Source organism: Tupaia chinensis, unplaced genomic scaffold (assembly GCF_000334495.1).
Source record: "Tupaia chinensis unplaced genomic scaffold, TupChi_1.0 Scaffold138390_1, whole genome shotgun sequence".
Taxonomy (NCBI): Eukaryota; Metazoa; Chordata; class Mammalia; order Scandentia; family Tupaiidae; genus Tupaia; species Tupaia belangeri.
This window is the reverse complement of record NW_006198287.1, coordinates 2,678,546-2,695,445: the sequence shown is the minus strand read 5'-3', so window position 1 is coordinate 2,695,445 and position 16,900 is coordinate 2,678,546. Positions and strand designations below refer to the sequence as shown.

The following is a 16,900-nucleotide window of genomic DNA, read 5'->3' as shown; positions in this document are numbered from 1 at the left end:
AACCTGTAGATACTGTCTCTTCTCTCTGACCTCTCTGTTCTCTTGCTAATTTCAGAATCCATGTGCATCTGAGGTGGGCCTAGTCCTGTCTCTTTAACCAGAGAGCCTTTGCCCTGAACCTCTTCTTTGGGTCAAACAGGCAGCGAAAAGAAAGGTAGGGTGGTTCCTTTTTACTTTCTGTCTCTGTCTCTCACGCTCCCTTTCCCTTTATCGCAATAGTTTTCTCTTTTATATGTATGTGTTTCTTTAAAAATTTGTAGGTAATAGCTCTTGTCTCTGAGCTCACCTTTCTCTTGCTAATTTTAGAATCCATGTGCATCTGAGATGGACCCAGCCCTGCCACATTAATCAGAAAGGCTGTGTCTCAAACCTCTTCTTCCGGCTCAACAACCAATGAAAAGCCAGAATCCACATGCATCTGAGCTGGGCTGAGCCCTGCCCCTTTAACCAGAAAGCCTCTGCCCCAAAATTCTTCTTCTGATCCAACACCAAGTGAAAGCCAGGTAGGGTGACCTCTATCTTTTGGTCTCAGACTCTATCAGTCCCTCTCCCTTTGTTGTGAAAGTTCTCTCTTTAACATATATATGTGGTTTTTTAAAAAAATCTATAGGTACTCTCTCTTGTCTCTGACCTCTCCTTTCTCTTGTTGATTTCACAATGCCTGTGCATCTGTGGTTGGCCTATCCCTGCCTCTTGCACCAGAAAGCCTCTGCCCCAAAGTTGTCTTCCAGCCACACACCCAGCAAAAAGCCAGTTATGGTGGTCTCTGTCTTCTTTCTATCTCTGTCTCTCTTGCCCCCTCACCCTTTCCTAAAAAGGTTTTTTTCTTTATATACATATACATATATGTGTGTGTGTGTGTGTGTGTGTGTGAGTGTGTGTGTATGTGTATGTATATATGTGTGTATGTTTTAAAAATTTGTGGACAATCTGTCAATTATCTCTGACCTCTACTTTCTCTTGCTAATTTAGAAGCCATGTGCATCTGAGGTGGGCCTATCCCACCTCAGATTGGCAAGAGAAAAATGTCAAGTTACTTTCAAAGGATATCCCATCAGGCTAACATTGGACTTTTCGTCAGAATCAATGTGAGCAAGGAAAGAATGGGAAAATATATTCAAAGTGTTAAGGGAAATACAATTTCAACCAAAAATGCTATATCTGGCAAGATCATCCTTCATATGGGAAGAAAATATAAAAACATTCTCAGATAAACAAAACCTGAAAGAATTTACCAACACCAGACCAGTTCTTTGAGAAGTTCTGAAGGGAGTACTATACCAGGAAAAATAAAGACAGAGAGAACAAAAAAATGAACAAGAAAAAGGCCATCTTAATGGTAGGGACAAGTTCTATAATATCAAGAATAATGCTGAGGGACCAGCAGTTAGCGTAATGGCTATGTCGCTGGACTCCCATGTAGTTGACCGTGGTTAGAGCCCCGGACCCGGCGGCTTAAACTCACGCTGGGCGTGTGTGCGTGCATGCCCAAGATCCTGAGAGGAGATTGGAGGAGAAGGAATTGTGGCGTGGCCATCCCCCCCTGGGGGGTGATTTCTTGCTTTCTATCTCTCTGTCTCTCTCTGTCTGGCGAGCTCAGGAGCCCTATAGCGAAAAACCTCTCCCCCCCCCAAAAAAAAGAATAATGTTGAATTTCATTGGAAAGTTCAGACCACAATAACACTGCAAATTCAAGAGAAAAGAGATTACATGAGACTGAATTGGTGAAATAGAACTCTATGATTTTTTTCTAAAACATTACCGATTTTCTTCTATGCTTTGTCGTCCAGATTTAAGAATTTTTATATAATTTTTAAAAATTGAAACATAAACTTTTCTCCCTGCCTGACCCCTTTGCAATTGGAAGATATTTGTGAGCATTCTTTTGTGGCTGAATGGTTATTTTCATAAGTTCAGTTATACAATAGTATATGTTGCCTTGCATCAGAAATTGAATTCTTATGGGGCTTTGTGCAACTAAAATTGAGATTACCCTAATTAAAAAAAAAATTAGCAAATAAGTTAGTTTATACCTCTCTTTAGTAAAAGGGGATGGAGAGAGGAAAAAAAAAGTTTCAGAAGAAAATTACACTGCACTTGTTACTAGATTCTAACTTTGTCCATACTTTAAGATATTTTGTGAATCAATAAAATGTGAAAAAAAAATTTAGTATAGAAGGGAGGAAAAGGAAAGAGGAAGGAAAAACAGGTAAAAGTATGCTTTATTGAAAAATGAGAAGCTCTTTGCTGATGATAATGTATATAGTAATATCCTTGTCTTGACTGACATGCACAGTATTTGTGTTGAAAAAAGAAATGTACATACACTGTAAAGACATGATAAAATTGTGGACATTTAGGTTGGTTCCATATCTTGGCAATTGTGAATAATGCTGCAATAAACATAGATGTGCAAATGTTTTTCTGAATGAGGGTTTCTCTATCCTTTGGGTAAATACCTCGGAGTGATATTACTGGGTTGTATGGAAATTCTATTTGTAGGTGTCTGAGGAATCTCCATACTGGTTTCCGTGGGGTTGTATTAATTTGCCTTCTCACTAAGACTGTTGGAGAGCTCCTTTTTCACCACAGTCTTGTCAGTACATATCATTATTTATTTTTAAAATTTTAGCCATTCTGAATGGGTTTAAGTGGTATCTTATTGTGGTTTTGATTTGCATTTCCCTTGTGATAAGAGACATCGAACATCTTTTCATCTGCTTTTTGGCCATTCATATGCCTTCTTTGCAGAGTTGTCTGTTCAGCTCATTTTACCATCTTTTCATTGGATTGATTTTTTTTTTTTTTTTGTGGGTGTGTGGGTAAGCTGCTTGAGTCCCCTGTATATTCTGATTATCAGTCCCTTATCTAAGGCATATATTCTCCCACTCCAAAGGTTGTCTTCTTACTTTAATTATTGTTTCTTTTGCTGTGCAGAAGCTTCTCAGCCCAATATAGTCCTATTTGTCAATTTTGGGAACTATGGCCTGTAGTTGGGGGTCTCCTATAAGAAATACTTGCCTACCCTAAGGTCTCCAAGAAATTTTCCTATGTTTTATAACAGTATTTTTATACTTTGAGGTTTTATGTTTAGATCTTTAATCTATTTGAAGTTGAATTTTGTTAATGGTGAGAGATAAAGGTCCAGTTTTATTCTTCTGCAGGCTGATAACTTTGAGGTCAGGAAATGAGATGTCTTTTACTTTATTCCCCTTGCACAGTGTTGCTTTGGTGATATAGGGCCTTGTATGATTCTCGACAAATTTTATGATTATTTTATCTATTTCTCTGGAAATATCTCTAGTAGTTTGCTTGGAATTGCATTGAATTTGTAGTTTAATTTGGGTAGGATTGACATCTTGAGTATACAAATTCTTTCAACCCAGGAACCTGGCATGTTTTCCAATTTTTTTGTACCATGTTTAATTTCATTTTCGAGCATATCAGTTTTCCTTGTAGAGATTTTTGTCATCTTTTGTAAGATTTATTCCTAGATAACTTACTGGTTTTTTGAATATTGTAAATAGGATTTCTTTCTTCAATGATGTCTTAGTTAGTCCATTGTTGGTGTATAAAAATGCTATAGCTTTTTCTATATTCATTTTGTTTCCTGTAATGTTAATAAACTCAGCACTTCCAGTAGTTGTTTTGTGGATTCTTCTTGATTTTCTATGTAGAGCATCATATCATCTGCAAATAGACGTAATTTCACTTCTTTTCCTACTTGGATGCCTTTTATTTGACTCTCTTGTTTGATTGCATTGGCTAGTACTTCCAGTACTATGTTAAAAAGAAGTGGAGAAAGTGAGCTGCCTTGTCTTGTTCCAGTTTTTAGTGAAAAAGCTTTCAGCTTTTTTCCTTTCAATATGATGTTATCTATGGGTTTATCATAAATAGCTTTTATTGCATTGAGGAATGTCTCATCTATGCAGATTTTGATGAGTCTTAATCATGAAGGGAGGTGGTATTTTATCAAATGTTTTTTTGTCTCAATTGATATGGTCATATGGTTTTTATCGTTCCTTTTAATAACATGATGTAGTACATTTATTGTTTCTCATATGTTGAATCATCCTTTCTTCCCTGGAATAAAGCTTATTTGGTCATGGTGTATAATCTTTTTAATATGTTATTGAATACGATTTGCTAGCATCTTGAGAATTTTTACATCAATATTCATCCGAATATTGACCTGAAGTTCTCTTGTTTTAGTCATGTTCTTGTCTGATTTTGGACTTAAGATGGTGGAGGATTCATAAAGTGAATTTGGGAGGGTGCCTTCCTTTTGAATTTGTTGAAAAAAGTTTGCGGAAAATTGGTGTTAATTGTTCTTTAAATGTTCTGTATAATTCAAAAGTAAAGCCTTTGGGACCTGAGCTCTTTATTGGGAAACTATTGATGATTCACTTTCATTGCTTTTTATGGATCTATTCAGACTTTTGTTTTGTTTTGGAGAGGTTTTTGCTGTAGGGCACGTGTGCCCGCTGGAAAGAGAGATAGAAAAACAGAAAACGAGAAATCATCCCCCAGGGGGAATGGCCATGCCACGATCCTTCTCCTCCACTCTCCTCTCAGGATCTTGGGCAGGCACTCACACACACGTGCGGCATGAGTTTAAGCCACCAGGTCTGAGACTCAAACTGTGGTCGACTACATGGGAGTCTGGTGACATAGTCATTACGCCAAATGCTGGTCCCCTTTACTCAGATTTTTTATTTCTTTCTGGTTCAATCTTGGTAAGTTATACGTGTTCAGAAAATTGTGCATCTTGGGATCAGAGCTTGTATATTCATTTAGTGAAGCTGATCTTGGGATGTGACATAGGAAGGGGCTCATACTTCCACAACAGCCCCAAGGATAAGTTGATTCCATGCCATAAATAAATGGTCATGGGATGTTTACATGGCACAGTCAGACAAGAGGTTGGCTCTCAGGAGATACTGTGAGGAAGGAGGTAGATAAGAAGAGCTCCATGTATGGAGCCTTCCCTCAATAATAATAAATATTTCATTCTGTGCTTCTTCCTTTTGATCTAATTTATCTTATTCATTTCCTCTTAACCTACTATCTCTTAAATATTACGCCCACATTGCTATTTATTTTTAGTTTATGTGATTATATTGTCATCTTTATATGCTGTTTAATGTAATTTAGCTTTTTACAAAAGGTTTATTCATTTATTTATTCCATAAATAAGAAAGATAAAAAGAGTGCGTGTGTATGAGAGTGAGAGAGAGAGGAAGCAATACCTCCAACAAGGTCTACTCAACAATCCTAATCTACTCTTAACCTCAGCCAACCCCAAGGCAGGAGCACACATGTGCCTGGTGTTCTCAGAATGGTCTCTGGACATCAGCCTAGAATCTTCCTGAGAAAGAGTAACATTTTATAATTGTGCCATTGAGTGAAACTTCTTGTGATTTAGTTTTACTGTTTATTAAATTCTTATCACTATTGGAATTTAATTGTTTTTTAACTTGTAAGTTTCAACTCGTTATATCTATTAGCTCTTTATTGTCATAACATTACTAAGTGTTGTATTATATAATTCCTGCAGGGGAAGACTACTTCTCTAATTTCCATATCACACAGGTTGCCTTTTTTTTTTTTTTTTTTTTTTTTTGGTGGTTTTTGCTAGAGGGACCTTGTGCTTGGAGCACCAGGTTGCCTTTTTTTTTTTTTTTTTTTTTGTAGAGGTTTTTGCTACAGGGCACATGTGCTTGCGAGAGAGACAGAGAGACAGAGAGACAGGAAGCAAGAAATACCCTCTAGGGGGGATGGCCATGCTGAAATCCCTTCTCTTCTATTCTCCTCTCAGAATATGGGCACGCACACACACTTGCCTGACATTATTTTAAGCCACTGGGTTCGGGACTTGAACCATAGTCAAACACACGAGAGTCCAGCGACATAGCCATTACACCAACTGCTGGTCCCAACACACAGGTTGCCTTACTAAGAGAATTGTGGAATTGCTGAGTCACCAGGATAACCTCCACCTGTGGTCCCGAATTCTATTTCTTTTAGTTGTGGACAGAACTCTTGCAATCCTTGCTGTTATTTGATCTACCTCTTATGTCCCTTCTACTGTCTCTACTAGATCTTATAAAAATTACTTTTATCTATAAAAATTAAACAAAAAACACCACTTCTTTGACACTATTTCATGCCTCTATTTCCTCTAGTATTTGGTAAGCTTTTTAGTGAAATCCTTTCACAGGGGGATTTATACAGTCCCAGTTTCTTCTCATCCCTCTCTCTTATGATGCCACTCAGTTCTGACTGCCAACTGAGGTAACAATGTGTCCTGCATAACCTCACTCAGTCATCTCTCTTCCCATTGTTGATATGGTCCCTACTTATGTGGTAATGGGCAGTTTTTTTCATTCGTCTCTTCCTGAATGGACAGGAAACATAGTTTCTGGAGGGTGGAGGAACCAGCTGCAGGTAGGTTCTTAAAATTGCTTAGGGTTGCATAATAAATTGGAGACAATAAAGAAAAGAGCTTTCAGGGACCAGAAGTTGGCATAATGACTATGTGGCTGTGCTCCCATGTAGTCAACCATGGTTCGAGTCCTGGACCCAGCAGCTTAAACTCATGCTGGGCACATGTGTGTGCGTGCCCAAGATCCCGAGAATAGAATGGAGGAGAAGGGATTGTGGTGTGGCCATCCCTCCTGGGGGGTGATTTCTCGCTTTCTGTCTCTCTGTCTCTCTGTCTTTCAGGCGAGCGCACATGGCACATGCCCTATAGCAAAAACCTCTTAAAAAAAGAGCTTCCAGAATATAAGAGCTTGAAATATGTACATATTTTCTTTTCTCTTATATGTTGAAATTTAATCTGGAATGCAACACCTGTACAAGGCGGGGCATTTGGGATAGTGAGGTCACAATGGCAGATTTCTTATAAGCGGGATCAGTGAGCCTAAACCAGCTTATTTGCTGTTTCTCTATAAGGACACAGGAAGAAGTCACCATCTGTGTCATCAGACCCTCACTAGACATGGAATGTGCTCGCACTTTTATCCTGGACCTTTCTACCTCTAGAACTATGAACCTTAAATTTCTGCTATTTATAAATTACCCAGTCTAAAGTATTTTGTTTTAACAGCCCAAATGGACTAAGACACTATTATCATCATCATCTTTATATAGGTTTTGTTGTTGAGACCAGAGTAGTAAATTTTCATTGCTCCCATGCTAAATTAAGCATGACTTATTTAAACATTTTACTACAAACACTTCTCCTTTTTTAGGTCAAATCACTCAACTAAGATACATTTTTTTAAGTGAATGATTAAAATGCTAAATGAAAGCTTCAATAGTAAAATTGTTTTATCCCTAATTTGTTTCTGTACTCTCCCCAAAAAAGTCAGAAACATTTAGTTTACTGAGAGAACTGTGGAGGTGGTTTAAGTAAAAGGTGAAGGAGATGTTGCAGGTGAGTGAGGGTTAGGTCAACGGGCATCTGTGTGATCAGGCATGCGTATTCAAACATATCCACTGAGGATAAGCAGATTATGGGGTCCTTACTGGACCTCTTTCAAGCCCAGGAGGTGCTACCTGGGCCACAGTATTAAAGGAGCCCTTTATTTATACTTTAGCCTTGTCTGAAAATGACTAGACATTATCGTAGTGTGATGACAATTTTTTTTCTTTTTGAGAGAGATTTTTCCTTTAGGTCAAATGCACTCCCCAGAAAGACAGAAAGAGAAAAATCACCCTCTGGGGGGATGGCCACGCAACACTTCCTTCTCTTCCATTGTCCTCTTAAGATTTTGGACACGCATGCACACCTACCTGGCATGAGTTTCAAACTGCCAGCTCTGGGACTCAAACCGCTGGTGGCCTCATGGGAGTCCAGCACCCTAACCTCTACACAACCTGGCCACAATGACAGTATTCCAAGTGATGATAGATCAATCTGTACACTCAAACATGGATAAGGAGAAAATATTTCTTGGGGTTTTCTCTAGGATTAGTAATTATCAGTGCCTGTGAGGTCTGCATCAGGATGGAGTTGTGAATGGTTCATAGTTAAAAGTTAAAGTGTGTTTGAACTTTCTGTGAAACCAGAAGTGCATACTGATTAAGTCGCTGACATATCTTTCAAGTAGAAGAACAGAGGGCTATCTTTTTCAAGTTTTATCCTCCATTGATCTTTGGATTGAGAAAGAAAAATGGACAAATGATGAATCAGAAAGATAAACCAGCACTATCAGTAACTGCGTCCTAGGAGAATGTCCGTCAATGTATTCTTGGCCATTTCTGGGAGAGTGATAGAGACTGGGGGAGAATGATCATCTCCAGGCTTTGACTAATCTGCAGGAAAAAGAACAAATACAAAAACACAACTTGTGCTCATTAACAGATTTCCTAGGGACAGGATAACAACATGTCTCAGATGGTCTGGGAAGTGCCATTTTATGTCTGCAGTTCCAGAGTATCATAATAGTCCCCTGTATTATAATAACCATTTCTGTTTGGATAATAGATTATTTGATGATCTTTCTTGGGAAACATCAGCCCACGTGATACATGATAATCCACCCTGCCACATCTTTTCCCTCTGATATAAAATTGCAGTTTAGACAACCTACTTTCGTTTAAGTACTTTTTTTTTCTTCCATGAAAGTGGACAATAGAGAGAAAAAAGAGAGAAAGAAAAGCATCTCGGGTCTTCACACCATTATCCACCCCAGCTCAGTCAGTCTAGGTTAGGCTCCATGAGTCTAGGGACATTTTGGGATGAGAAGCAACTCTAGGACCTTTCTCGTGGCATCTGGTTTCCTTACCAATGTGCCACAGTCTGCCCTAACAACCTTCAATATACAGCCTTCCATTCATCCTCTAAATCTCACGTACTTAACGCTCTTGAATATGTACACATATGTGAACATGCATGTACACATACACACACGTTAGTTTATCTTGCTGCAGCTATGTTCTTCTTTTAAAAAATGACTCCTGTGTTCTTTTATTCAGTAAATATGCTTCATTTTTCATCAGAAATAAAGATTGTGAAATAAACTAAAACTTTGACAATGACAGATGGGGCTCAAATCTAGGCTCTACCACCAGTTGCACAACCTCTGTTAACTTGGTTAAAGAAAGGAAATATCTCTCTTGAAAACTGGGTGAACTTTCAAGATACCTGGCAAATGATAAGTGTTTAGGAAAATTCCTTTTTAAGTAAATTTTATAGGATTTACAATATTATTTTATTCAACTATTAAATCACAGTTAAACATCAGTGAGGAATTACATATGTGTGCCTACAATTCTAGTTTTGTTTTTGTTTTTTTGTTTGTTTGTTTGTTTGTTTGTTTGTTTGTTTCAAAATATGCCCTTGGTCCAGCTTATGGTATGGTGGTAACTGGCTGAATCCCACATGGCCAATTGTGAAGTTCAAGTCTCACACTTGGCACCCTCAAAAACATATCAAGTGCTTGTGCATGCGTACCTCCATAATGGATGTAGAAGTGGAGAAGCAGGAATTGTAGTGTGGCATCCCCCATGAGCGGTGCTTTCTCTATCTCCAGCGAGCACATGCACCCTCTGGCAAAATCAAAACAAAACAAAAATCCTCTCACCATGCTGAGCTCCTCCTACTCCAAACTTTCAGCCAGGACTACAGACATGAGCCTAATGCCTGGTCCTTTTACACAGGATACCTTTATGTTGCCCAGGGAAGTCTCACACTCATGATCCTCCTACCTCAGCCTCTCAAAGGCACCTGTTAATTTCATGACCTTGGAAATTATCTTTCAGCATATGAATTCTGGGGAGACACAAACATTCAGACCATAGAACTTCCCTCCTTTCTTCCTTCCTGTACTCTATTTGTCCATTCATTGACCGATACATGAATTACTTCTTTAATGCAAGTACTCATATTTTTTTCAGACAAATATTTGAATACCTTCTCTATGCCAAGCACTATTCAAGGTGCTGAGAATGCGAGCTAACAAATGATGCCTTTTCCCTTTAGAAACTCGCAGCATAGTGAAGGAGAGAAAGGGATAAGCAACACGAAGTCAAACTGAGAGAGAGGGGTTAAAGAGGGATTTCAACGTTTTAGTTTCCATCCTTTGCACTATTTAACTCTTTCACCACAAGGGTGTACTCAGAAATGCTGTGGCTCCCATTGTCTCAGTTGTGACCTAAGCAAGAGCCTGCCATGGTAGAGCTTGACATGCCTAGAATGTGTCAATTCTTTCTTTTAATTATAGTAAAATATTATAAAAAATGAAAAACTAGAACTGACAATATCCATTTACAAAGTTCTTTCTCCTTTTCTGGTTTATAAAGAGGATTTTTTTTTTAATTTCTAAAGGTAAAGCTGATATGTAGGGACATAGAATAATGGGAATGAATAAATGGATGACTCTCCAAAAGCATTGTTTTGTAATAAAATTTTTAATAAGAGGTATCAAACTAGAAAGCCATAGTGGGAATGAAAACTCATCAGCAAATGCTGATTTATAAAGTCCTCCTCATTTTTTTGTTTTTCTTTTTTTGGAGAGGTTTTTGCTATAGGGCATGTGCGCTCTCCAGATAGACAGAGAGAGACAGAGAGACAGAAAGCGAGAAATCACCCCCCAGGGGGGATGGCCACTCTGCAATCCCTTCTCCTCCGTTCTCCTCTTGGGATCTTGGGCACACACGCACGCACACGTGCCCGGCATGAGTTTAAGCCACCGGGTCTGGGACTTGAACCTCAGTCAACTACATGGGAGTCCAGCGACATAGCCATTACACTAACTGCTGGTCCCCCTCCTTATTTTTTTTGAGAGTTTTGTTTTGTTTTGTTTTGTTTTTGCCTTAGGGCAAGTGGGTTCACTGGAGAGAAATAAAGACAGAGACAGTGAGAGGGAAAGTGAGAAATCAACTCCCCCACCCCAAGCCCCAAACAATGGCCTTGCTACAATTCCTTCTCCTCCATTCTCCTCCTGGGATCTTGGACATGCATGCATACATGCACAGTATGACTTTCAAGCCTCCAAGTCTGGAACTTGAACTGTGGTCAGCCATGTGAGAGTCTCATAAGCCCTATACCATGTCCTCGCTCTTTTCTTTCTTTCTTCTTCCTTCCTTTCTTTCTTCCTTCCTTTCTTCTTTCTTTCTTTTTTTCTTTCTTTCTTCTTTCTTTCTTTCTTTCTCTCTTTCTTTCTTTCTTTCTTTCTTTCTTTCTTTCTTTCTTTCTTTCTCTTTCTTTTAATTTAAAGAAAGGATTTTACCATGTCATAATCTCTCTACCTCAGTCTCCTAGCTGGGACTAGGCACATGCCAGCGTGCCTCTCTCTTATTTTTGTTTATTTGTTTATTTTTAGAAAGGGTCTCACAATATTGCCCAAGGCCACCTGGCAATCCATTTGATTTGACTTTTCTTCATCTCTGGAATAATAATTACACATCACTGTGCTCAGCCTTTAGGTTAGACTGGGAATCAAACCCAGGCCTCTCAGGTGGCCCTAAACGGAGTAGCACAGTGTCTTAGCAGCTCTGAGTCAAGCCTTGCCAAAATCTTTCTTTTCTGACAGAAGGGAACTTGAATTCATCACCATGTGTCTTTAGACACAATATTATTGAATTACACCCAAGCCCTAATTTGAACATCGGTATTTGGAAGATAAGCTTTTACTCACTTGGCGAACTTTGTAAACTCAATCCCAGATCACCTACCTTTTGATGTGTACTGAAGAGCGAGCCAACCTGAGATACTACCAGCTCTTTCTGTAACCCTGAGAACTCGTTTGCATCATGAGGCTGCTGTTCCTTCTCTTTCTCCTCCTCGTGTGTCTTATCCAGACAGAATCAGGTAAGCTGTGACTCTGACTGGTAGGATGATATGACAGATGGCTTTGGAGTACAGAGTAGGCCAAATTGGTGAACAGTTCCACGATGTACAGAAATGTGCAATGACTGAACAATATCTTAGCGGGAAAAAGCATAACATGTACAACACGCTCCATTCTATAAATAATAAATACTCAAAAACATTTTAAAAATTTCTTCTTGGATTACCATTAACTAATTGTTGTAATAGGTATAGGCATTATCATAATTACAATACTTATTATAATGACATTTACAGCAAGCTTTACAACCCACAGATCATATCCACGTGAATAAAAACAACAGCAACAACACTAATAATATAATAGCAAATGATATTGACCACTTTCTTTTCACCAAACACCACAATAAAAACTCTTGGGGACCAGCAGATATCATGATGGTTTTGTCACTGGACTTCCACATGGTCGACCATGATTGGAATCCTGGACCCAGTTGTTAGGAACTCATACCAGGTGCGTGTGCCCAAAATCTTTTTTTTTGGAGAGGTTTTCGCTATAGGGCGCGTGCGCTCGCCAGACAGACAGAGAGACATAGAGACAGAAAGCGAGAAATCACCCCCCAGGGGGGATGGTCACGCCGCAATCCCTTCTCCTCCATTCTCCTCTCGGGATCTTGGGCACGCACGCACACGCGCCCGGCGTGAGATTTAAGCCACCGGGTCCGAGACGCGAACCGCGGTCGACTACGTGGGAGTCCAGCGGCATAGCCATTACGCTAACTGCTGGTTCCCCAAAATCTTGAGAAGAGAATGGAGGAGAAGAGATTGTGGTATGGTCAACCCCCCTAGGAAGAGTGATTCTCTCTCTCTCTCTCTTTCTCTCTGCTGTGAGCACCTGTGTCCTTTAATGAAAATCTGTCTTAAAAACATAACGAAACAAAGCAGAACAAAACTCTTAATATATTACCTGACATGTATTCCTCATCACAATTTTTATAGGATATTTTTAACCTTGTTTTAGGGACGAGACTGAAAAAGTATATACTTTATTCAAAGTCACTCAGATGGTATGTAGTAAAGTCTAAAGTTTGGTTCCAAACACCACGCTCTTAGTGAAAACCTAACAATTGCAGAAAACAATTAATTACAAAACTACATATAAACAATGGTTAATTTTTAGTATGAGTATGTCCCATACGATTTGTGAGACACACTTATAGTAAAAGATTATTCTTCGTTTAGCTGGAATTTTAACTGAACTAGGAGTCCTGCATTTTACCTGGTGACTTTTCTTATGTTAGCTTGGGTCAGACTACAACATTCAAATATTGGTATCTTAAAGGATCAGTGATTTCCTTCAGACCTTCACTGGTAAGTTCTCCAAATGATGATTTCCAGTAAATACTGATGATGTCTCTGGATAGTGGATCTCAAACATTTCTCTTATGGTTTAATTTTCTAAAGCTATGTACATATGTAAAAATAAAATTACCTTAGGGGAGATGTAGGGATGTAAGTTTATTGCTTGTGTTATTTCTTAATTAGTTATACTCTTTAATGCTTTAAAAAAAGGTTAACATTCTTTGCAGAAAAAGTTGGTGAATTCCTCCCCCAAATAGTAATGAAATTACTTCTGTTGAGTAAACTTTTGATGTCATTTTATAATAAAAACTGAAAAAAACCCTTTCATTTCTATTTCTTAAAACAATGCTTTTCTATGTGTACCCTCAATAACAGATTTCAAAGAAATCATGTAAGATGATAACACATTTGAATGGTACAATAGATGTAAAAAATTTCAGTGTAAAGGAACATTTGTTTTTACATTGAATGTTTATTTGAAATCAAATGATTTTGTACACGAAGTTCAACAACATAAAAAATTTAAACTAGAAGAAAGAGCAAAGGTTTACTTCTTACACATGGTCCAACTCCATCACAAGCATATGGGTGCTCTGCTCACTGTAGCTGATCAGCCGCCACCACGAATGGATCAAAGAAAAGAGCTGTGAGGTGTCTCCTGTTGGCCATTAAGGTCTCCAGTCCCAAAAGGACACAGCACCTCTGTTCAAAATTCATTAACCATTCAAGTCTCATGGCCCTTCCCAGTCACGTGAAAGATAGGAAGACAACCGTACTTTGAGTCAAGAAAATAGGACTCAGATCCAGTCCCATGGAGTAGAGGTTAAGTGCTGCACAGAGGAAGTTGAATCTCCTCTGGTTGAACACAGCTCAAGTCCTAGTCCTGGTGGCTCAGACTCTGGAAGCACATGCCCCACCACCCTTACGATCGAGACAGGATGGAGAATTGTAGCAAAAAGTATTTTAGCATGACCAAGCACTGGTGGAGGGTGCTTTCTTTCTCTCTCTCTCGTGCACATATGCACCATCTGGTATAATAAAAGAAAAAATTCTTCTTTTAAAAGAACATAGAGAACCAGACCTATTTGGTGGACAGCCTCCTAGTGTTGGTTGATAGACAGATGGATGATATAGTTAGATGGATAGATGATAGACAAATAGCTATGGTATAGATATGGATATTTATCTATAGATATGAATATTTATATCTATTTTATATATTAATATTTACCATATAAATATTTATATCTGTTAATAAATATTTGTATCTCTGTGTATGTGTGTGTGTATGTGTGTATAAAGGAAAACTTGCTTGCCCATAACCATAATTATGGTGAAGAAAGACTTGCAAGCCAAGTATCCTAATTCCTCATTGAGCATGCAATCCATGTCAACACATTGACTTTAAAGGCTATAAACTGTGGTGAGAACATTTTTTTAATTGCCAGAGGGCAGGTTTGGTTACTAGAAGAGATTCTCCAATGGGAAGCACCCCTCAATGGGCCATTGTCTCCCTGCAATCCCTTTTCCATTTCTCAATCCTGTTAAGATTGTGGACACACACACACACACACACACACACACACACACAGACTGACAAACACGCATCTAGTATATTTTCAAGTCACCAGAGCCAAGATTTGAGCCATGGTCAGCCATGTGAGAGCCTTTAACCACTAGGCTCTAAGGCCACCCAGGAAATACTTTCTAATCATTGTTTCTTCATGACTATTTGTCATTCTCTGTCTTGACTTTAGATTTTATTCAGGGCCTCTCTACTCTATTGTTCTCTAAATTCCATAATCAATCTTCTTTTTCTCTTATTATTATTATTATTAATTATTGGAGTGGAGAGGTTTTTGCTGTAGGACACATGCGCTCACCAGAAAGACAAAGAGAGACAGAGAGACAGAAAGTGAGAAATTACCCTTCCAGGGGAGATGGCCATGCCACAATCCTTTCTCCATTTTCCTCTTGGGATCTTGGGCATGCATGCACACATGCCCAGCGTGAGTTTAAGCTGCCAGATCTGGGACTCAAACCACAGTCAAGTACGTGGGGTTCCACGACATGATCATTATGCCAATTGCTGATCCCTCTCATATCATTTTCTTAACAGCCTAAATGATTATAGAGTTATGCAGTATAAAGATATATGTGATTAAATGTAATATAAACAAACAAAGACTGATTCATTATGCATTGGCACTGATATTTAACTCTTACTGCATGGAATATTGGAGTCACAGAAACCCAGGCAGAATACTCAGTATTATTTATTCATTTGTTCAACACTTATTAATTACTTGTGCTATGGAGAGCATGTTTAGTCAAGTGGTTTATATTCCTAAATTCGTGACACAATGAAAGTAGTAAGTTTTTTTTTTTTTCTGTACAGGATCAAGTAATAAATTCTTTAGGCTTTGTGGGTCATATGTTCTCTGTTATAACAATGCATCCCATGGGACCAGCAGTTAGTGTAATGGCTATGTCGCTGGACTCCCATGTAGTCAACCGCGGTTCGAGTCCTGGACCCAGTGGCTTAAACTCACGCCAGGCGCGTGTGCGTGCATGCCCAAGATCCCGAGAGGAGAATGGAGGAGAAGGGATTGCAGCGTGGCCATCCCCCCGGGGGGTGATTTCCTGCTTTCTGTCTCTCTGTCTCTCTCTGTCTGTCTGGCGAGTGCACGCGCCCTATAGCAAAAATCTCTCAAAAAAAAAAACAAAAAAACAATGCATCCCTGCCTTTATAGTATGAAAGGAGCCATAGGCAATAAGTGTACCTGTCTTCCTACCAAACTTTATTCAGGGACATTTCAATTTGAATTTCAAATCATTTTCATGCGTCATCAAACATTCTTTTCCTATGTTTTTAAAATAATTTAAAAATGTAAAGCCATTTTAAGCTCACAGGGCATACCAAAACAGGCAGTTCATTTCACCCTGTGCACTTGCCTGCCCAAGATAAATACTTGTAGCTTTGGTTAAGAGATCTTATTATTTCATTTCTTTACCTTCTGTTCTCTTACAGGGTATGAACAAAGGAGGAAATATCTTGAATGTGAAAAAATGGGTGGTTCCTGCAAGCACCAAAAAACCCATGGATGCTCCATCCTATCTGCAGAATGCAAAAGTCGGCACAAACACTGCTGCAGACTGTAGTTGTAACACCTCGAGAGTCCTCAGGGTAGCATAAGAGACTCACCAACTCTGACTTCTGCTTAATAAAGACACCAACACTCCCATGAACCTTGAAGCTGACCTTTCAGAGGGCATACTTATAAGTGACAGGGCCTTGAACTGGAAGGGGGAGAATTAAGGTTCTAGGTTAGCCACACTGATTGGCTGACTGATATTGAATGAGGTCTTTTTTTTTTTTTTTTTTTTGCGTGTACTCTAGTTTTAATATCATTAAGTTGAATCGATTTAATACATGGTTTGTCTTAACCTAACCGAAAGTGATGCATAACAATGAACCAGAGGCCATAGCTGGAGGGCTCCTTCTCTTACTGTAATTCTGAAGACCACAGCTGGGGCTGTTGGGCCTATGTCACAGCGAAAGAGGAAGCTGGAATTTCCATGTGGATATCTGCCTCAAAGGCATGATGCTCATTGAGTTTGACAGGTTGAAGAATTGTGAATCCTTCCAAGTGCCTTAGAATGTCTTTTCTGTCCCAGCATGTTCTAGAATCTAGAGAATAGAAAAATAATGCTTTTTGAAAAAATTGGTTTCCTATA

General features: G+C 38.9%; 1 protein-coding gene across 1 annotated transcript; it reads left to right on the top strand.

Moving 5' to 3' along the window:
* The first annotated feature begins 6,358 nt into the window (after nt 1–6,358).
* On the top strand, nt 6,359–16,431 carry LOC102493750 (beta-defensin 33-like). Its single transcript, XM_006161250.1, has 3 exons — nt 6,359–6,447; nt 11,677–11,821; nt 16,194–16,431. The coding sequence occupies exons 2-3, from the start codon at nt 11,764–11,766 to the stop codon at nt 16,322–16,324; spliced, it is 189 nt and encodes a 62-aa protein (XP_006161312.1). The 5' UTR covers nt 6,359–6,447; nt 11,677–11,763; the 3' UTR covers nt 16,325–16,431.
* The last annotated feature ends 469 nt before the right edge of the window (nt 16,432–16,900 follow it).

Bases quoted from the DNA above. Each gene is read 5' to 3' on its own strand.
- LOC102493750 (XM_006161250.1), top strand. From the start codon at position 11,764: ATGAGGCTGCTGTTCCTTCTCTTTCTCCTCCTCGTGTGTCTTATCCAG. The intron at 11,822-16,193 runs GTAAGCTGTGAC...GTTCTCTTACAG, and splicing joins TCTTATCCAGACAGAATCAG to GGTATGAACAAAGGAGGAAA.